General features: G+C 40.6%; 1 protein-coding gene across 1 annotated transcript; it reads right to left on the bottom strand.

The window, feature by feature from the left end:
• Nucleotides 1-14,038: 14,038 nt before the first annotated feature.
• MAS1 (MAS1 proto-oncogene, G protein-coupled receptor) lies at nucleotides 14,039-15,028 on the bottom strand. Its single transcript, XM_009688344.1, has one exon. It carries the CDS (start codon nucleotides 15,026-15,028, stop codon nucleotides 14,039-14,041), a length of 990 nt encoding a protein of 329 aa, XP_009686639.1.
• Between the last annotated feature and the right edge of the window lie 7,910 nt (nucleotides 15,029-22,938).

The following is a 22,938-nucleotide window of genomic DNA, read 5'->3' as shown; positions in this document are numbered from 1 at the left end:
GGGCCGGGCCGGGCGGACGCGGCTGCCCCGGGACGTCAGGCGGCAGCGGCGGCCAGCAGGCAGGTCATGTGACCTCCGCCCGCCCCTCCTCCCCGGTCATGTGACCGCCGTCATGTGAGCGCGCGTGCTGCGCCCGCGGGCGCGGCGGTCACATGACGGCCCCCCTCCCCCAAGCTCCCTACCCCCACCCCCCCGACCCCCGGTCCCTCAGCGCGGCGCCCTCGCCTCCTGCTTGGCGCGCGCGCGGCGGCGGCGGCCGTTACGCGGCTTCGTTGGCACTCTCGCGCGCTCCTCTGGCAGGGCGCGTGCAGGCGGCCTTCGCCTCCCGCCGCGTAACGGCCGTCGCCTCCACCTCAGCCCCTGTGGCCTCCGCAGATTTCGTGCAATGACTGTGCAGGGTCCCTGCTACGCGAGCAAATGAAACAGGCGGGCAGGGATTCGTCCCCTCTTAAGTTGTGCTGTGTGAAATTTGGGTGCTTGGTGTAAACCTATTGTCCAGGCATCCTCAGCTGTCACATGTGCCGCCGCGGGGACTGACTCATCCCGGTGTCTGCAACACCAAAACACCAGCTTTGGGAAAGGGTGTATTGCTTGCCCCGCCTCCTTTCCGCTAGCGACAGAAAGGAGCTTTGAGGCAGGGTGATGTATTGACTAGCTGGTTGACGTTTAGATCAGAAGTTAGGTGAGCTGCACCTCATCCCATGAAACCTACTGTGAATGACACGATGACTGAATTGTGGAAACATTATTTGAAAAAGTTAAACGTGATTTTTAATAAGTTGTGCAAAATACACTGTAAAGTCTTCTAGTCTTAGGAGAGACTGGAGAACTAAGCCCATCAGGGAAAAAGGCTGAGTAGGTGAGACTTGACAGCGATGTGGGTTGGCTATTTGGCTGCAAGAATTACTACTACAGCAGGAAAGCTAGTGTGGTGTAGAAATTATCTGCTATTTCAAATAGTGGGCAGGAGGAGAGGCTCGCACAAGGCTGCAGCTTCATTAAAGGAAGCAGAAGAGATCCTGTCCTACTGCCACTGCCTCCTAGATTACTGAGGAGACCCAGTCAGCCCAGAATTTGTACAATAGATTATTTCCAGGTGTTAGGATATTTTAGCTGGAGTGTGTAAGATTCAAAAGATGGACTTCTCTTTTATACAATTGTACTTAAAATGAGGAGCACCTTTGAGAGTAGGAAGAGGCAAAAAGGTGAGCAGAGGGAAAAAATGCATATACTCTTTAAACCGACAGTTGTCTTAGCTGTGCAAAGAAATCTTTTTCACTGATTATGAATGCTTTCCAAAAGTTATTTGCAGAAAGAAATGCCAAAAGCCTATTACTGAAATTGTTGATTCTGTTTTTCCCCTCCCCTTCGCTGGTTTCCAGAGGAATAGGACAGCAGTAAAGATCTGCCTGCACGGCAGTTTAATCTGATTCCGAGCTGCTATGATCTAATCTCTTCCTCCTTTCTTCTCTCAGCTACATAGTCTCACTCCTTCCTTTTCACTAACATTAGTTCTCCTGCAGCGGGGCAGTTAAGGATGCTGGTCTGGCTGAAAGCTAATGTATCCTTTAATTTTTTGTTTGTTTTGGGGTTTTTTTTCTTTTGCTAGGTTAGTTTTCAGCTGTCTCAGTGCCCTGAAGTGACTCGCTGTATATCTGCAAAAACACTGACAGCAGCTCAAGAAAGGGGACAGGAAGGCGTAGCTGACATTGGCAGGGAGGAGGCCCAAAGTTAGATCAGCTTTAACTGCTGTGAAACTTCACCCTACTAAAGCAGCTGGAAGCTGCAGTTTGAGTCTAGGTGGTGGCTCACCAACACCAAGCAGGGAGGTGCCATAAGCCACGTTCTACCGTGGTCTCACCCCATGGTCCCCTCTTCCTGTTGCCGACACAAGATGTGTCAACACTTGTGCAGAGGCGTTCAGCTCAGTTCAACTTCCTGATCCAACAGAAAAATAACCTGAAAAAAAGGGGGGAATAGTTTTCTGTTGGCTCAGCAAGTTGTAGCAGCTTAGTGGAGTGATAAATGCTGGTACAAGGGCAGAGGAGCAAGGGGAAAGCTGAGTAGGGGGAAGGTAAAGAAGAAGGAATGCCACACCGGTAGGTCTGTTCATCTGTAGTGACAACTTTGGCTTTAGAATTATCACAGCCTAACCAAATAGTAACATCCTCAACTGATGAAGGGAAGACCTTCAATCTTTCTGCTGGAAAGAGAGGTGTGACATGAATCAATCTATCTTGGGTCAGAATCTGTGAAAAAAATTTAACTAAAAGGACTTAATAAATGCTGTCATCTTCCTTGGCAAATTTCTATTACTGTGGGATAGAGCGTTGCAAACTCTTCCCATTTTGTTTAAGCTTTCGGTGTTTTCCTTAAAGCTTCAAATCTGATTACCCAAGAATCCCAGGTGTCTGTTCTTAAGTAAGACTATAGCCTACACAGTTTTAAGAAAAACTTGATGACATGAACTCAAAAAGCTCAAAGAGAAAACAAAAGCTAGAAGAAAAAAAGAATAGAAAGTCTATTATTTTTGTGATTATGTTTCTTAAACTTTGCTGTTCTGCCGGCTTTTCCAGCATCACTCACTCTAGACAAAGCAGTGCAAATACATTAGACTTACCAGTAGATTCCATTTCTGTTTACCAAGCTGAATTAAAAATGTATTAACCAGGAAACTCAATGTAGACATCAGTGCAGGCAGGTATACTGTAGCTTCTGATCTGATTAGCTAGCTAACGTACTGCCAACTAGAGCTTCGTTGCTGAAATAACTTCTGTGTACCCGCTGAAGATAATGTGACTACTCACCTTGCTAACATTAAGAACGTGTATAAAGATCTGCAGCGTCAGGGCCTGGCAACGTATAAACAGTTCATTTCAGTTATCTGATAACAGCTTACTCAAAGTCATTTACTGATAAAAGATTGAAGAAGTTTAAAGAAGTTAAATTCTTTGTTCTGCATACTGCTTTGTATATGTAGGCCCCTACATTTGCACAAGGCTCAGAGATGTCAGAGCAGTTTCTTTGCACACAGAGAAAAGTATGTGAAGAGCTGCCTAGCAAGGAGGAAAGAAAGGAGAAAGACAGAATAAAAATCCCTGTTAGAAAGGAAAAAAGTTGAAATTGTGCTCTCATCTGCAGTACTAATACATAAGCATTCATCAGCATACCAAGGAATCAGAGTTGCAACACAGCAGGGACAGCTGTAGAGCTGCATAAATACTGAAATACACATTAAAAATACAAATATCTTTAAAATCATTTTAAAAGTTGGTTCAAGGAAGAAAAATCTAGCGCACAGATTCTAGTCCTGCAAGCATATCCATTTCCTATATATTTTCCTTAACTTTTATCATCAGGGAAATCCAGTGGTTCTCTCGAGATCCCTGGGATTTCCCCCATGTTTATAGTTAAGTACATACCTAAAAATTTGTGGGAAGTATGTGTGAGTCATTTGTCTATCCTAAACTACGTTTTGTAGACACAGTGAGGCAGGAATGTTTCATTCTAAATGTTTTTTATAAATAATAATTTAAATATTTACCTCCCATATTTAATGATATCAGCATCTCCACTAACCAGATACTGTGGGACAGTATTAAAATATGCTAGAAGGTAATCTCATCATCTTACCTTTTCCTTTTTCCTCAGGAGAGGCACAGCATGATGACTGCTGCTTAAATTTTGTAGTATAGCCCAAGGATCTGAACTCATGCTGAAACTTCCTAGTTATGGATGGTTTTCAGTAGACAAGGTATCATAAATAGATGATGAATAAGCAGGTCCTCTAGGATAATTCCTTGCATCTTGCCTGCTCTCAAATGTTATAGCCATTTCATGTTCCTATGATTCACACTCTTGCTTCATATGACCAGTATCAAGTTTTGAGGTGTAGGATGTCTCAGAGGCAGCTTGCTTCTACTGTCAATGTCTCAGTTCCTTCTAACACTCATATCTGATCTCTGGCTTTCAACAAAAAGGAACAAAAACTCCTTCGGACTCTAGAACTGGTTTTACATTTGATTCAGGGAAGTTAGTTCCTTCTCTAGACGGATTTGGACAGCTCATTTCCAGCTGTCTGTAAACTCCACTATAATAAAATGATTATTTGTATACCGTGTGAAACAGAAAACTCTTCATAAGGTTCTTCCATGGAGCTATGCTGTTCTTCAGAAAGCACAGAGGCACTGCTCACTGATTTGTTCTTTCTTCTTTCCCTCTTTCTCACTACCTGTATCTAAACTTTAGATTTCCTAATCTTATATCCATTGTCATTATTTCTCATTGTTTTTTCTCTTTTTTCTGCTCAGTTTTTCTTTGTCTCTCTAATTCTTTATGCTCCTTTTCCTTCCTTTTCTGTTCCACTTTTACTCTTCCCTGTTTCTTTCTCATCTTGGTATTTAGCATTTTTCAAGGCAAAAACTTGATAAGAGCTAGCTCCTTATTTTTTTATGATGAGTTATCCTGCTTTATAGCAGTTTAAAATAAGACTGTTAATAGGAGGAAAACAATGTTTGATGACCTTGTTTCGCAGACTTAGGTTTAGGCTTTCCGATGTAGTTACAATGGTAATTAATGACGTTATCTGATCTACCTGATATTGCTCAATGAAACTGTAAAAGAATATCAACTTTGTTCTAAACATGTTGACTTTATTTGAAATCTCTGTCTTTCTGGGAAAGTTCTGACATACTACCTCTGAGCATACTGTGCTCACTGTATGCTCTGGCAAGGGCGCTGTTTGTACTGCGGCTCAAAAGACAGCCGTAGTCTAGGCAGTTCTTGAGTCATTGCCTAAAGCAGGACTATAGCAGCTTTTCTTTATTGCTCCTCCATCTCTTTTCACATCTTTGGCCTAGCTTTCAAGGAATATAACTCTCGACTACTTATGCTTGGGTCAGAACTCGATGTTTGGTAATGATGAAGGATCTGGTTCACCAGTTAGGGTCTGGGTTACTCAGTGGAGTTACACCAAGTAGAGCAAGAACTGTACAACGCAGACAGCTTCACCAGACTAAACCAATGGTACTTTCATTGGTACTCCATGAAATTTCACTTACCCAGGTCTTTGGTATCAGAGGAATATGATTTGATTTCTCCACTAACTCTATTTTGTTTGAAGTGTCTGCATAAGTTTAACACAAATGATTTAACTCCAAAGCACTTTATGGGGGCAATAACGGTAGAAGTCAAAGTACTGTTCAGCGTTTTAGACATTGTTTCTCAATCCTGTGATTTAACCTCCAGTAGCTTTGACTTCAGTGGGACTCTCCACACTTTTGAACTATTCTTCTCCCATTAGCTTTTATCCCTGTGGTCTTTTGTTGACAGTCATTTTTGAGCTAGCCACCATTCTTTGGTTCTGTAACCTCATGCCAGTACTGGACAGGCATGCAACACTAACTGGCTCTTGGTGACCTAGCTATATTCACAGAGAGCATTTCATCAGATGAGCAGAGGTAAGTGCAGTGATAGGAAACAGGCCTCACTTGCAAGGCAGGTGTTGGGCAAAAAATGCTCCCAAATGTATCTTTGGTTATTTCAGAATGATCTTCTGACACTTGCTGCTATCACCCTTTTGACTTACGTTTCCGAGCAATTTCCCGGACTGTTCCTTCTCCTTTCTATTCTCATTAACTGTGCACTCCAAGAATACCACCATCTGTTTTCAGATATGATAGTCCGTCATGTTTTGGTGTGCAGTAGCTTGATTTTCCATTCATTTTTTATCTTCTGGAAATGAGGTGTTGCTCTTTCCTGCATGTAGAACCTCATCTACTATGTGATTATCTCAGTGTAAGTTGCAGCTCGGCATAGAAGGATGTGCTAATGGAGAAAGGTGACTTACTGCTCCTCACCGATGGTTGCCGAAAGAAATTGTTTCTGAAAAACCTGGAAACAGTCCATCTGCTGAGACAAGTGCAAAATAGTACGAGATTTGTAGAGACCACTTGCTGTGACGAAAACTTACAGCTGTCTGTTGTGGAGCTGAAGTGAATTAATGAAACTTCTTGCATTCATGGTAGCCCATGATGTGGTACTTCCTTTAACCTGAGGCAATAAGCAACTAATGGCTAATAAGCAACTTTCCTTTTCCTAATTGTGGAGTTGTTTCACCGAATTCATTACCACTATGTATGTCCTACAGTGGAGACCTAAATATGACAGGAAATAAGTTCTCATCCGTTTCACCCTGATTGTCACAAGGTAGCTAAAGAATTTCTATCATCTGTTTCATTTTTCCTGGCTCAGTGTTACGTGACTTCTTTCCCTTGTGACTGAAGGACATTAAAATGAAAAGGCCATCTCCAGCAGAACGTTCAAAAATTAACAGGCTTCATACAAAACGGAGAGATGACCAAATCATTTTTGTCTAAAGCCTCAAGGCTCAACCTACATTTTCTTTCCTCATCATTCTAAGGGGAAAGAAGCTATGCAAGACATTTCTTGCATAATGTGCTATTCGTGGAGGGCTAGAATATGTGGTATAATTTATTCAGTTGATTCTTCTATCACCCTATCTTGCTAGGATATATTCATATATTCTGTCGATATACATGCGTTTATTTTCTTAGCCACATTCGTAAATATGCCCATGCCTATATTAAATGTCGTACAGATATGCATTTTATTTCCATTACATTTGTTTGTAAAATATTTCAAGATATCTGCTGTAGAAGAATAAAAAATAAGGTTACATATAAACTCCTTTAGATGATCAGTAACAATCCATGTCTTTAATAACAGATACCACATCTCTCCATATGTTTTATAGAAGAAATGATCAAAATTAGCCAAAATAAAAATTGTCAGTTGTTCATATTTATTTTCACAAAAAGCATTTCCTCTTCCTGTAGTATATAACTCGTGGTGTCTTCAGTAAGCTTAGAGTATGTGTTCATCTGAAAATCTTCACTTATAATAAAGAGATCTTTTCCCTATAAATTATATAACAAGATAAGTTATGTCTGAAATACATATGTCACTATTTCAGTCATAATATAAATCCAGAGAGCAGAGACAGAATGGAGCAAAACATCCTCATTTGAAGCATTTAAGCAAATGTTTTCTTCTCCTGGGATGAAAAAGTAACTGTAGGGTATTCATACCATCTGCTGCACGTAGCTGTTTTACATCTCTTCACTAGACACTTTATTACCTAAAAATCCTCGTTTCTATAAATATTTGAATAAATTATTTTTTTATCTCAGCAATCTATTACCTTTTATCATTACTGTCAACGCTTAATTGCCATAATGTCCGATTATCAGGATCCATTTTTGGCATAAAGTAAATACTTAATGGATGTATAAATACTTAATTTAAAATAAGTCGTATTCCAGAATAAATCACTTCTTTATCTTCCTTACCTCCCCCCACAACACCTTTTGGGGCCAATACAGATATATCTCTCTCAGATGAATCTCAGGTGAAAATTGGTTTCAGTGCCTTTGAGCCATCAGCTTCCCCAGAAACTGTGATGACAGCAATGACCCATTGATTCTGAGAAGAAAGAAATTAATGAGAGAAAAAAAGACAGAAAAAGAGGATGTGCAAAGCTTTTCAGCAGTTTCAGACCATTTTTCATTAAAGAGTTGGTGCTACTATTTGCCTGTTGCAGACTAGTAAGCTGAGGCAATAAGATTTTTAGACAACTTATATAAAGACACACAGGAAGTCACTGACAAAAGTGGAGAAAGAATCAGGTTTCCTGAGCCCTAGCGCAACAAGTCAACCTACTGTATTGGACTTTAAGTAGCTGCAGTTTCCTTTATTGCCATTATCTATATTTCAAAATTCCTCTTGCTATATTCCTTCTAGTTCCTTGAGGAAAATGAGTTCCTTGTAGTAGATATTAAAGCAGCAATAAGGCTATGTGCTATCAGATTTTCTCATAGTGCATAGCAGCTCTAGGAGTTCTTAAAGTCTGTGAACTTCTGCTCTTTCCTTCCTCATCTCACTGCATTCCAGATCGTACCTTGTACTCACATAGTGAAGGCAGCAGCCTCATCAGTGTTTGCTCAGTATTGGAAAGTGTTTTGCATATACTTCACTATAGTACACAAATACCGGGTTATGAGGACATTATTAAAGTTGCAAAGTATCACATTCAAAAGTTAGAACATCTTAGACTTAACACATAATAATGGTTTTTAAAGATACAGTCTCCCTTCCCTTCCCTTCCCTTCCCTTCCCTTCCCTTCCTTTCCCTTCCCTTCTTCCATAAGGAGCATGCTTCATTCAGTGTGTAAGAAAAGATACGATTACTTAAATCAGCACATTTATTTGTTTTCTAGTATTGCTCAAGGCAATTATTATCAAGCCTTATTTATTGAACACTATTCATACTTAAATATGAAGACAGAATTAGTCATTTCTGTGAGGTCTTCAATTGGGAGTTCGGTTAAGAAGGATCACAATTTGTCACCAGTTCTAAAAAATCAAAATTACTTACTTAACAACACTTCTCACTTAGTAGTGATAGAATGATAGAATACAAACCAGAATTTAGTTCTCCTGCCCCTGAGGACAATCTTTCAGTGTGACCCTTTAATACTAACGTACAAACTATAAAGGAGAGATAAGTAGAAACTGTTAGTGGTGGAATGATACAGTAAACTGAAGAAAGTTAAGGATCTAATCACACTAACAAATTCAGATTTCAAGCCTATGGGCTAAAATTCCAGTTGTAATAAGAAAAATACATTTTTATATTGTCTATATCACTGACTGCCCATCCAAGATACTAAGGGGCAAGACATGCCATAGTACTGAGAGACTGGGTCTACGACCTTGTTGAGTGGCTAAATTATCACGTGAGTGTGGTACCAAGACTGCTTTTTCAGGTAGCCAATGATTGTTCCAGGAAGCAGTTGGCTCGTGAGCCCCTGGGAAGAAAAGCATCCCTTGACTTGACTAAGTAGCATACAGGAGTTCAAAATGCCACGCTCAAAATAGTTGCTATATACTAACTACCATAATGAACTGAATATCCTTGCAGGAATAACAAAATTCTGGATAATTGCACTCAATGTCAAAAAGGGAGCTCCATAAAAATGTGGAGTTTGGGTTTTTTTTTTTTTAAGGAAGCTGAAGAGGAGATGGCTGATGGGAGGTACAACAGAGATTTGTAAAATCGTAGAGGCTGAGTGGGATAGATTGTTCATGTTTTTTTCCAGTACAAGATTAAAGGCACCAAAAAGAGCTAGGAAGTGGCAGGCTTAAAAGAACCAAAAGGAAGATATTCTTCACAAAACATTTAATTAAGCTCTGAAACACAGTGTTGAAGATACCAAAGGTTTGTATGGTCTCTAGTGGAAAAAAACTGCTGGAGACTTAGAGAGGAAGAGAAAGAGGTGTGATACATGCTTGCTGGAGACAGGAATTTGGGCATCCACACCCTCTCCTTTCCTACCCTCCATACTTCTGAAACAAATGAAGCAAGGATTCTGGAAACATTTACTATACCAAGAGCAAGTTCAATCTGTGCACTTAATAAGACCGGAGTCCAGTTTGAAAAGAAAGAATAACAGAATGTAATCAGATAATTAACAGTTGCATCATTATATGGAAGGGGGAAGTAAAAATTGCACAGCCTACCCCATCTCCATACCTCATCTCTTAATTCAAGGTTTTGCAGCTACAATACTTTTCTTTTAATGTGGATTTAAAAGTTTGTAAGATTTGTAAGAGTCAAATGGAAAAGCAAAAACAATTCCACATCGTTATCAGATAAGCACCCAGGTGGGTTAGGAACCAAATGGAAACCAAACAGGCCTGTCTGTTGTATAGGTAGCTAGAAGCTCTGAAATGTAGATTTTAAGACATGATTTCTGCATGCAGAAAGGAGGAGAAGCCGCAAAGCGCACTCAGCATGACAGGCAGCTCATTGTGGCAGCTGCACACACACACCAGCCCACACCAAACAATTTTATTTTCCCTTGTTCCCTTTGTTGCCCTTGTTGAATTGTTTTCCCTTGACCTAGGTACCATCTGAGAATACCCTCTGTTCACCAGATTCATCACCACAAAAATCAACCGGGCATGAATGCCACTGCTTGAACTAAAGGAGTAACTGAAAAGAGGCAGCTAGCTGCTATCCTTTCTGTTGGAAACTGAGCACCGCTGAGGGAGAAGGGGAGGTGGGCACACAGCTAAGTCTCACCCTGATACCTAGCGGGAATACCGAAGGGGTGCATACCCCGTCTAAAGGACCAGGGTACGCAGTCTTAAGTGTCAGCATAACTGACTAAGGCTGTGGATATTTGTAGGTCAATAAAGTAGCTCAGGGAAAAAATTGCAGAATGAAGAAGGATATAAGTCAGCAAGGATTCAAACAATCTCCATGGGTGTAGTCTGATAATGTATCTAGTATACAGGGAATTCAGGGAGTCATACAGGATACCCTATACTGAACCTCTCTGCACCATTGGCATCTGGAGGACAAAATCACCCAGGACCTTACTCAAGATCCGTCTGGGATGTTTTGTACGACCCTGTAAAGGAGCTGTCCCTCCTATCCTCTCCCCAGAAAGTTATCTGGGGCATTACACTAGGAAGTGCTGTCAACTTGTTGTTTATTTTCATGCTAGGGAAGGGAGCAAAGTGAGATTTCCTTCTGCTTCAGCAACCAGTGCAACTGGGAAGCATTTCAGCTTCCCTTAGAGGATTTCTAGGCTAGAAGTAAACTGAGCAGTATGTTTTCCCTCACCCTCTGCCCTTGATGCCTCAGGGATCATTCATAAACTCAGTGACTTACAGAGGAAAGTTGCTACATAAAGTCATTCTGTCCTTCTGGTACAGCAACCTGTCCCCATGTCATCCTTTCTACTGAGGGGTCTACCTGTTACAGGTAAAAGCTCTGTGCGGTGCCAAGAGAAGTGACTACTGTCCCTGTATTTCTGACTGTACTTTTATATCACACAAGAGTATTGAGTAGAATTGATGTGTAGTAAAATAAAGTACCGAACCAGACATTTCTTTCCTGAACAAATCCTTGCATTGACTGCACACCAGCACTGGAGTCCATATTACCCTGGGCACTACAAATTTACAAACTGAAAGATGCCTTCTATTCCAAACTCTTTAAACATAGCATAACATAAACATCTCCATAAACACTGGAGACACAACACAGGAAAGAAAATAATATAATCCTCATTTTAAAGGCAGGAAAGTGAGGAACAGAAAGGTTAAATACTAAGACTGCATAAAAACAGAACCAACGTCTCTAGAATCCATGACCGGTACTTTCCCCAGAAGGCAATCCTTCCTGTTCTGCACTGCTGCAAAGTAGTTATTAACACTATCTGATCAGCCCCAGATTATTTTACCCTCTCCCACAGATGCAAAGCATTTAAAAAATGCAGGCTGGTGGAGGATCACATTCTTGTGCAGTAAATTAAATGTCATATTTTCCCTGGGTATTTTAATGGTGGAATAAAGTGTTTATCAGTTCCTCTTGCATTACAGCCTGTCTGCACAGAGAAGAGTCATCATGCACTGTGAGAAAGGAGAAAGCACTTCCCTAAGATACTCATTTTTATCTGTGGGCTGGGAAACATTAATCATTTTCCGACTGCTAGCTGTTCACTCTTATTAATGCTTCTGGATATTTCTCTCATGATGAATGTTAATTTTTATCTGCTCTGTAAACTCACCTACAGACAGTTGTCCAAACTCAGAAAAGTTTGAGGGTATGGACAGACACAGGTGAAGTGGGTTAAGAAGTTTAATCCTAGAGCACCTTATGCAGCTCACACGTGTCCAAATCATCCTGCTATATATTATTACCTCTTCAGATCTATTGCTTAGCTGAATGCAAAGTGATCCTTAACCTGTCATAATAATTGGGGTACAGTAACTAGTAGACCTTGTCTCACCTGAATCACCTGAGAGAACTGGTTTCATTTGTGGTTACAAGGGAAGCATGTTCTGAACGTGCTTCCTGCAACTTTGCTCCTCACTCTGCTTCTCCATGTGGTTGTTGCAGAGTCTTGAGGTGAGTGTGGGGAATTGGACAACACTGCCTACTGCATGGCTTTAGAGAGGATTGTTTTTTTCTGCACTAGATCTACACTAATGTTCTAATTAATGGCGTTTTTCGGTGTTGACAAATGCCCCAACTGTCCCCCAGCCCCTAGCACATCCATGCACACCCATGCACAGGTATGTGAACACAGCACACAGTCATTCCCACTGCCCCCGCCAAGGGTGTCCACAGAGCTGCCTGCCATATCCTGCACCAACTGTCAGCAATGGGAAGCTGTTCTCCTGATATGTCATTCCAGTAATACAGTAGATCAATACCCAAAGAGAGACGCAGAAGGTGACTGCCACCTAAATCAGCAGAAGTGGCTAGCCTGGGACTAACGTTTCAAAGTGAAAAGCTAGAACAAGCCAGGGAGGTTGTCATAGGGAAAGGTTTTGTCTGAGCTGGGGAAGTGGGAAGATACAGCAGCAACCTCTTCCTTTTCCTGAGGTTTTTCTCTTCTACAATGAAGCACTGCAGCACTTACATATGTAAAGAGAAAGGGGTGCATGTGTAGAAGGAGAATTTATCCCTCTGAGATCTCCCTTTCTGCATTAATTCCCATCCAATCCTAGGTCTTAACCTAGAATCTTCCTTATTCTAGGGCTGGCAATCTTTCAACAAAGGAGGGGTAGGTTGTATTTTTCTTTCCCCAATTAGCTATTAAGTGTGCCAATGGAAACTTGGCGGGAAGCTGAAGATGTTGCCTCTGCTTGTGGCAGGAGCTTGCAGTTCCTGCTGAATTTGGAGCTCATTGGAGGCTAGAAGCAAATGCATCTCACAGATGTCTCTTTTAAAGTGTGGCAGTTCTCTGACTGCCAAGACCCTGGCATTCTGTGTCTGTGTGATAAACTTGACCTAGCCCCATCCCCTCCTTGCTGTTGTCTTGGGCTTTCTGCAGCTTATGTATAACTGAACAAGTGGCCCCAGGTATTAAACTCCACAAAATACCAGCCTCAATACCCTGGTATACAGAATGAGACAGTCAGCTCAAATGGTGTCGCTGGGGTGTAGCTCCTGTCGTGCATCACCAGAGGTGCCTTTCTTTTTTCTCTACTATTACAAAGTTGACTATTATAAAACAGACAGAGCACAACGGCAATATATATTCTCCAGAGAACAGCTAAATTCTGAATACGTGGCAGCAGGCATTGGGACCAACTCTCATAGACTCCTTGGATGACTAAACCTACAGGAACACTCACATTTTGGAGATAAGCCAACCCCACCCTTCCCAATTAGGGCAGAATCCCTCTGTGAGTTGACAGCATTCGTATGTTGCTACTCCTGTGTGTCAAGTAACAAATTATCCAAGGAATTTTGAAGGAGGATCAGAGAAATGTTGATTTCATTGGAAATTATGCAACATATACTTTGAAAACAGACTTTAGAGTAGCTCCCTAACCACCGAGGCACTTGACCATTTAGCATATACTTAAATGTCTTGCTAGACCAAAGCTACACTGAATGTTTGCGGGTAGGTATGGGGACTTAACCTCATACGTGGATTTCTCCATCTGTTCCCCCTGGGGAGCAGCTCTTTTGTGCGCTCAAACAAGTTGGAAATAACGGAAACTAAATCCCCATATCTAATGTGAATCCTGTGTTTAGTGGGCTTGACGTTTAAAAATGCTAATACACACAGGCCCCGATGACTTCAATAGCATTTATGGGTGCTCAGAGCTCATATAAAGGTCACACTATTTATAACATATTTCTGTGCCCTTTTTTTATATTCTCTGTTGGCCTGTCTCTTTTCCACTGTGGTATCCTTGACGGACATAGCCACATCAGGATGTAGCATGTGTTTGAATAATTAAGAAAATACAAATAAAAATGATCTTTATTCTAGTCGATATTTTTCCATTGCTCAACCACCAAAGATAACAGTACCATTTCACCACTGCCTTTTACGTTCTATGGAAGAAAAATAATCTTTTAGTTTTGCAGCAGTTTATTAAATCTTGCAGGTCCAATTATTTGCCCCTAGAGTTTTGCCCTTAAGCTTTAGAAAATTGTTTCAGCTATATCCAAACTGGTGCCAACTTCCTGGCTTCTTGGCCGCAACCCGTCTGCAAGTGCTCTACTGAGAACCACTTTGAGACTCTCCTTGAACCTCTTCTTCTTGCTGCTTCCTACAAAGAAGTAAACAAGGGGGTTGATGCTGCTGTTAACGGTGGAGAGAACAATGGTGATGTGGTTCTGCCGGCTGAGCAAAGACGACCGGTGGTGATAATTCAGAAGATACAACAGCCTCATAGGCATGGCAAAAATGAGGAAGACAATGATTGTGGCCACAATGATGATGTAGAGCTTTGACGAATGGGGTCTCAAGGAGTTACGATGAATCCTAATAACCAAGATCAGGCTGGACAGAATCATTAGGGGAATGAAGATCATGAAAGTCAAGATCCATGTGAAGATGAGCACTGCTTGGCAATGGTTGGCATCATCAAATTGTTCGTTTGTTAAATCATCTTTGCATGTTAAGTGTTCAGCTACTGTCATCAGAAAAGACAGAGTCCACAGAACTGCGCATACAATTGCTGACTGGTGCTGTGACCGGTGGCATCGGTACCAGATGGGGTAAACAATAGACAGACACCTCTCAATACTGATGGCTGTCAGGAGATAGAGACCAGTATTATATCCAAGAAGAAAGACAATAGATAGTGTGGTGGTTATATAATAGTAAATACCATATGAGAATCCAAAACCAGCAAAGTACTCAACTGACAGAATGAATGTACAAAGCAGTAAGGAGATATCAGCAATGGACAGATGTGTGATATACACAGTGAAGGGGTTTCTTTTGATCTGGAAGCAGAGGCACCAGAGGACAATTCCATTTTCACAAAAACCCAGGAAGGAGATGATCGTAATTACCCAAAGTGGGGCCAATATCTCCCAGACCATTTCCTGTGTAGAAATGTTTCTGTGCATTGAGATGTTCTCTGGGCCTTCGCTGGGATGAAACGTTATGTTTGACTCATCCATGGGGAAAGCTCAAGTTTGGATAACACAGCTCTTCCTTCTGTAAATATGTATAAAAATACACTGTGAACATTGTGTGCTCCTCCCCTCCCCTTTTTCTTTCTATTTCATGGACCCCATTTTTCTTGTTATATCTGAAAGCCCTAGCAAAAGGAAAAACAGCTTTGATGTACTAATGCTATGTGAAACCCAGCTGGAACTACTCTTAGCAAGTGTTAAAGATTGCTAAGCCCATGGTGCCAGCAGAAATCCTGAGCTTTCTTCTCTGAGTGGTTCAACAGATGAGTACTAAATGGCAGCTCAAGAAATGCCTTCGAGGAGGTCTTGGAAGAGCAACCTCTCTGTCACGTTGCAAAGTTCCACAATATAACGATCTGTTCGGATCACATTGGTGTTACCTGACAGAGCCTTAGATTATTCCCAGAGAGATCTATTCAGCTCCCTTTGAAGCTAATGAAGTTAATTTTAAGTTATGCATATGTATGTTCAGTGAATTTGGCTCTTAAGCTTTTTGTATTTAAAAAAATTGATACCTAAATCCCTTTTCCAGGAAGAACTTTAATTAACTAAATAAAAAGTGTAGTTATTCAGCACTATCTTCTCTTCAGGCACAAAGGTGGAGGGGAAGCAAATGACACTGTTTTGAAACAGAAATTTTTGTCCAGCTCTCAGTGTCATTTATCAGAGTTAAACATAATTTAACCATGTTTAAGCACCATTCAACACTCTGAACCATCTAGGAAAACTGGTATCCTGCAAAGATTGCAAATCCAACCTATCACGAGGAAAAATTCATGTTTTCTGCCACTGTTACAACAGCTATAACTGTTGTTTTGCTGAGCTATGGAAGACGTTCTCCTTGTTTATCACATTTTATCTCATACAAGAGAATGAGCAGTGGTGACTTCATCTGATTTTTGTGAGTATATAGGAATATTTCACACTGTCTTCCCTGTTAACTTCCTAATTGCCCCATCCCTGTTAACAAGGACTAGCTGTCGGCAGTAAGCTTGCCCAAATGACTTGGTTCATCCTTATAACCAGACTGTCCATTAACATGCCATAATGTGAATTTATTTACTTATATACACAAGCAGTCAAGAACATCAAGTGCAAGGGGAAGAAGCTTTACTGGGGCTAACTTGTGCAATGATTAGTTAAACAGAGCGACTCACCCCAATCAAAAATTTTCTCTCATAAGCCCTGGTTTCCCGGGGTTCAAAACAACTTCTTAAGACAGGATATCACAGTCTAAAATAGAGCACTCAATAAACAACCTGGGAAGCCTCCAGTCTTGCTGGCATTTAAACCTGCAGAAAAATGTTAATGATGATCCCACCTGCATGTTGACCATGCCACCGTCTGAGACTCAGTCGCAGGGAACAAACAAGATAGCTGGAAATGTGGTAGAGAGGTGAGTGTGAATGCAGCAAGAAGTAGTGACTGGAATGAATAGCAAGTCTCCCAAAAGCAGTGTTCTGAAATAACTACACGAGGCGGGTGCTCACACACCATGTTGCTGGAAGCACAGCAAAACTTGACAGGAGAAAAGGAGATGAGACTGTTATCTACTTCATGAGTTAAAACAAATAGGAAAGGAGAAAAGAATACAAAAAGACTGTAGAAAGTGCTTGGTTCATATCTCTGCATAAATAGAACATTTCTCTCTGGAGAGTAGAATTAAGAGGAATAAGTTCTGGACTTACTAAGGTCCTTCCCAAGTGAGAGCATTCAGAGATGAGAGTGGAAAGGATCCTCTCCTTCCATATATGTCCATGGTCCGTTCAGATTTCCCTGAAGCTGCTGAAGTACTTCCTTGAAGAAGCTGAAGATTATCTCCAACCATTTGCCTTGGATAAGAGGGGGAGCAAATAATGGCTATGACAATGACTCCCTCAAAAATAAGTGTGCAGTTCTCCCGTTACTCAAAATGTCTGAGGCATGCCAAGCGAAAGGCCCCAGGCACATCATCTGAGGCTGTGCTTCAAATGGCATCACTCAGTAACTGGCAAGCCATGTAGCTGAAAGCCTGGGAGTTAACTGTTGTGGGAACTGAATGGTAGTATATGGAAAGTTGTCCAAGCTGCTACAATACCAAGAGACATAGTTTAAACAAACAAACACAAAGTGAGTAGGAAATCTATTTGGGGATGATAAAATCTGAAGAAGGAACAATCTCAGTTTAGAACTGTGCCACCAAAAGCCATCTAAAATAACACAAGTTGATCTGTCTGTTTGTCTTACACTGTTCAATACGCCTATGAAAGAAAAAAGGAAAAGAAAAGAAGAAAAAAGAAAAAAGAAAAGGAAAGGAAAGGAAAGGAAAGGAAAGGAAAGGAAAGGAAAGGAAAGGAAAGGAAAGGAAAGGAAAGGAAAGGAAAGGAAAGGAAAGGAAAGGAAAGGAAAGGAAAGAAAAGAAAAGAAAAGAAAAGAAAAGAAAAGAAAAGAAAAGAAAAGAAGAGAAAAGAAAAGAAGAGAAAAGAAGAGAGAAAAGAAAATAGAGAAGAGAAAAGAAAGAAGAGGAAAACAGAAAGAAAGGAAGGAAGAAAGAAAGGAAGGAAAAGAAAATCCACAAAGGAGAGAAAATAGACACATCCTTTGAGATATAGCCTCATATATACATTCCACCTGGTAAAAATTTTATCTTGAGGTTATTCTGCCATAGAAAAATCAGAAATGCAAAGGAAAAGTCTATTCTTGAAATTTAACGAGTTTCCCCTGAAAAGTTCAAACAGGCCTAGGAGCAGATAAACTCTTTGAAAAGTCCCCTGAGGATGTCCCCTGCTCCTGCCCCAAGTATTAGGTTGTTTTTATATTCAGACATTAGCAGAACAAACATTCTTAGCCAAAAAAGGAGAGAGTTTTCTTGGTCTTCTCCTTTAGATGTTTCACTAAAACTACCAAATCCCCAAACGGGAAAAGCTACTAACTAACGTGAGAAATAAATGACCCCAAAGGGAGGGTCAGAATAAAGTTAGGAAGGAAGCAGAGTGAAATGAAAACAACTTCTAATTGCTTTCTATTGGTTTAAGTTGGTAACCCACCTTAAGTTCAACAGTTATCGGACCAAAACTTTCAAGCTACCTCTGAAAAAAAAAGAAGACTATTCCTTTCCCATAAAATGAGAAGTGCATATGAGTAATGAGAATGGTCCTTGTAGGAACGTGTAAACATTTCAAGATTCACCTGGTTCTTTGGTTCATAGCCCGCTTGGTCTGTAACGCAAACACACTCCAAGATCAGGGATGATCTTGCCTCTGCGTTACCACAGGGCCAGATGGTTTCTGACATCTCTCTCTCTCTCTGTCTCTAACACACACACACACACACACACATACACACACACACACACACACCACTTCCTTCATGAGTGACCCCTGGGGCACCGTCATTCGTCATCAGCACAGCCAGGACAGCAGTGTGAAATCTGATCTTTGCGGGAGGAATAAAAACACAGAAACAGCTTATCCTGGGTGACTTCAGGAGTAACAAAAAGGTAAAAGAGAACAAGGAGACCCTGCATCTGCTAACTGTTGGAGTGTTTATATCAAATGATGGCAAGAGATGGTGTGGTAGTTTCTCAATCAGTTTTACTATTCAGGTTTTAAGGCAGAATCTACAATAACAGAACATGGAACCCAGCAGATCTTAGGACGAGAAATGAGTAGGACATGACGGAAAAATAATGTGGGTAGATGATTCCCTCTACTAATTTGAATCTAAATTGAATATTCAGCAAGATATTGGCATGAGCTATAGTTTACCCTAAAACTTCCCTATCAAACACCAGGCTGGTGGGACAGAGCAACCTCGCAGTGCATGCAAATTGGCTGTACTAATACTTTCAAATATTCCGTATGCACAGAGCTAGCTGTGTTGCCCTTTTACCATTTTGCTGTGAGCATTTGGAGGATTTCATGTTCTTAAATCTTCAGTTCCTGGAAGCAGAAGGCAACCCCAAAAGAACTCATGATTGATTCATTAAAAAAAAAAAAAACAAAAGGGAATAACCTAGGATTTATACAACAAATTGGCGGTTTTTATATGGTTAGCATAGGTGATACCATGCCAGAATATAAAGGAGCCTTTGTGCATCAAGGAGTCAGATCTCCTGATAACATACATACATGAGCCATGGAATACAATCCTAAAAGATGAGCTCTGGCAGCACCTTCAGGCAGCTCAATTTTTCATGATGGTCATTCAGTCATTGCCACTTTCCAACTGAAGCCACCTAGTATTACTTCCCCAAAAGCAGTGTTTCCTCTCTGCTTCTCCACTCATGTCTTCTCATCATTCACTGAGGGACAATTCTGCTGTAGAAACTGTCAGACACTCTGGTCCAGACTTGGAAGTGTTGAAAGCAAACTTCTTCCTCTTCTCCTAAACAGCTCTACAGAGCTGTGTCCCTGGTGCCCAGCCCTAACTAAATGTTCTCAATTACATTTGAGGTCCCCATGTTTACAGGGGGTAATTAATTCTGTAATTATTCAGCTCCAACAAAGATTAGGAGTCAGATTTAGGTTTCAGCAGAGAGGAAACACTGCTCTACCACACAGTGTTGGTGAAGAAGCAGACAGAGGGCAATTGCAGGGAGTTTCCTAAAACAGAGGAGGGTGAGGAGCCGAGGTAGAGTAGAAGAAAGTGAGGAGCTCTTAGTAAAGCTGTGAACTTGGAAGATACTAATATAAAAGAGCAAGATTTCCTATTGCCCGTCTTTCTTAGGGCTGCTTTTGAGAAAAAGAAAAAATATAAGATGCAATTTAAAAAAATGTAAAAAGAAAGAAAAAGGCAGTCTTGGGCAAAGAAAACAATATACATCTTTTCTAAAACCCAGAAGTATTCACTTCTCAAAGAACCTCCATAATTTATTTCTGTATCTATGGACTTAGAAGTGTTCTGTCCTCAACAGAAACTTACCCTTGTTAAAATCATTCTGAATCTTATTTCCCTCTTGGGCTGATCACCAATGCTAGCACCAAGCCCAGCATCATGACACATCAGAACAGAAAATACACTGCACCTGCCTGCTGAGAGCCCCACCAGCTACCAGCCGGTAGAGCCACCACTGCTATGTAATGTAAGATAATATAAGAAATAGTGCAAGATGACTGTTGGGAACAGAAAAGGATAAGAATACAAGCAATAGCTTAGCATGTATGAGAAACTAGTATGGGCAGTTTCGACCATTTTAGCATCAGTTGTACCAAGCAGAAGTTACAGGATTAGAAAATATCTCAGACGCGTGACAGAGATGAGTCAGAGCTTTCCATGATAAAAGGTTAGAAGAAGTAGTTTGAGTGCCCAGCAGCCAGTAATCTTAGTTTACGCTTTGTTTAGGTTAAGATGGTGTGAACATGTCTAGTTACCTTATATATACAAAGATGTTTAATACTATTGATCAAGATAATGAAAGACGAGTCCAATACCCTGGTGACACTGGTCTGTCCTTGAACCTGTGTTGATCTAAAGGTTCCCATCTACAGATGCCCAAACCCTTCTTGAAACAGAACTGCTGGTCTAAATAAGTTATATGATGTGTCTGCACTATTAAGTCTTCCCTGAAATAACTTTTTGTCCTAATTGTACTGATGTGCCTGTCCTCTTTCTTTTACCTTCATTTTTGTTTTTATTCTATATCACAGAGTCATCATTCACATGCATTTCCTACATATCACAGAAATTAGCCATTATTCTTTATTTGCTCCCTGCATTGCAGGAGCAAGTGATTAAGTAAAATCCTTGATACCTGTTACTGTGAAACCTTAGTCTCTTTGGCTGGGTTCCCTGAACACTCATGATTTTCCTGCTGAAGTCTAGTGCTCCGCCTCTCTCCCTGCACTCAGCTGCTAGCACACAAGAGCTACCAAGCTGAGGAACCCTTGTATTGAAAAATAATTTAAAGGGAAGGTGACTGCTGTATGGAGGCACCAGTACTTGGAAAAATCAAGCTAGATGAAATGGGAATTGTGAGCCATTGCTAAACACTCTTTGGACTCAGCCAAGATGAGTCTGTGTCTCCTCAGGGCAGCACCTTTGCGAATCATCTAATGATATGATTCCAAATGTAACTACTGTGTATACACGTAATTAAATAATAAGCAGTAAACTGCAAGACCTTTGTGGACCTTGTAGAGACAAGACTGATAGAGCTGTGTAATGCCGTATGATGTTGAAGTTTAATAAAGGAATTTCCATCTAAACTGTGGAAGTGATCTACAGGTCCATGAATTAATTCAAATTTCAACATTTTAAAACCAAAATTCCATTGCTGGTATCACATTGTGGTTCCACAGGGAAACTGTAGTTCAGTTTTCTGTTTTTCGTTTCTCCTTTATTAGGTTGCATCTCCCACAGTGCTCCATGGAATGCGACAGTGTAGTACAATCCCTTTTCCTCTTGCTGTCCAGTTGAGAGCTTGATCTACAGAGAAGAACCAGAGCACAAAGCATCAAAACATTATTTCAGAACTGAAATACTTCTTTCTACTTCAGAATTTTTGACAAACTGTCAGAAACTGTTGAAATTTTAAAATTGAGAATTTCAAGTACCCAAATTTTTTATTTTGAGTAAAGTTTGTTTTATTTTTTAAACTACTTCCAATGGTGATCTCTTTTCAAACAAGACAAAATATAGACACAGAGATCATTTGTATTTTCAGGATGATCCAGCTTGAACACGAGTGCAAAACAAGCTCATGCAGTAGAGTTATTGCATGAAGTCACTGAAGAATAACATTGAAATGTGTATGTCTTCTATCATGTGTACATACCCAGTGTGGATCTAGAATCCTAAAATATCAAAAAGCCATTATATTTTGTGAAAGATGACATATTGAAAGCATAGCAAGAGCATAAAACAATGGTCCTGAGAATAAAAATTATGAAATTTGTTTTCACTCTGTCTCAGATTTCCTCATCCTTATCAGAGTTCCTCCTCTACAAAATGGGAGGAACATGGAATTACTGGAAGGATAGTTTCAAGTTTGTGAGATGCTTAGCTAACATAGTAATATAAATGTAAAAAATAGAAGAAATGTACCTACCACTTTAACCTCACCAACACAGTGACAACAGAATTTAGTTCCATTACAATATAATCAGGTAGTCTTGACTTTTTTCTTTTTAATTTTTTCCAACTGTTCTAACATTCTCCTTTATACCTGAAACAGAAACTGGACAAGATCCTCACCTGCAGCAAGTCATCACAAAGCCATGAAAGTTGATGTCAGTAAACCTCTTTCTGTCCAGGTGAAGATTCAGCCCTTGTACATCAGCAGCCCTCTTTTGAGGATTCTGGGTTCAAGATTTCTAGCTCTAGCAGTGAGGCAGTGGCACATCTTGTCATGGCTTCAGCATAAACATCTAATTGGCTGTGTCATCAGTTTGCTTCCAGAAACAGTATTGACTTGCCCTCTTCTCTTCATAGATTGGTTTGGTAACAGAATTTGCTCTGCAGAGTTCAGATAACACAGAAGAAGCTAGATAATGCACAACAATCAACTGAGTTGTAAGTGGAGATAAAGAAAATGAAAGAAGAAAACTCTGCATGTTTTAGGAACGCCACTTCTTTTCCCTGCACCAAAACTTCAGCTTTAGTTTTCCTATAACGTGGCGAGGTTAAAGGCGCCACAGCATTCTCCTAGTGCTCAACAGGGACTCCCAGCAACTGAAAAGCTTCAAATTCATTTGAACTGTTATAAAATCTGAGATTTTTGTTAAAAAAAAGAAACATTTTTTCAGATTATATGATCATGGAGCTTTTCCAGGACTACTATTGCCTCTCTCTGTTTCCTAATGAACACATTTCCTAGGAGTGTTTTTTCTTCCTTTGAGTGCTTTCCCTTTATCTTCACGTGTCAGGGACACATGACTTTTCATAGCCTGTGAGTCACACTCCAGAATCTTTGTGTA

This window comes from Struthio camelus, chromosome 3, assembly GCF_040807025.1.
Source record: "Struthio camelus isolate bStrCam1 chromosome 3, bStrCam1.hap1, whole genome shotgun sequence".
NCBI lineage: Eukaryota > Metazoa > Chordata > Aves > Struthioniformes > Struthionidae > Struthio > Struthio camelus.
This window is presented reverse-complemented; position numbering and strand designations above follow the sequence as displayed.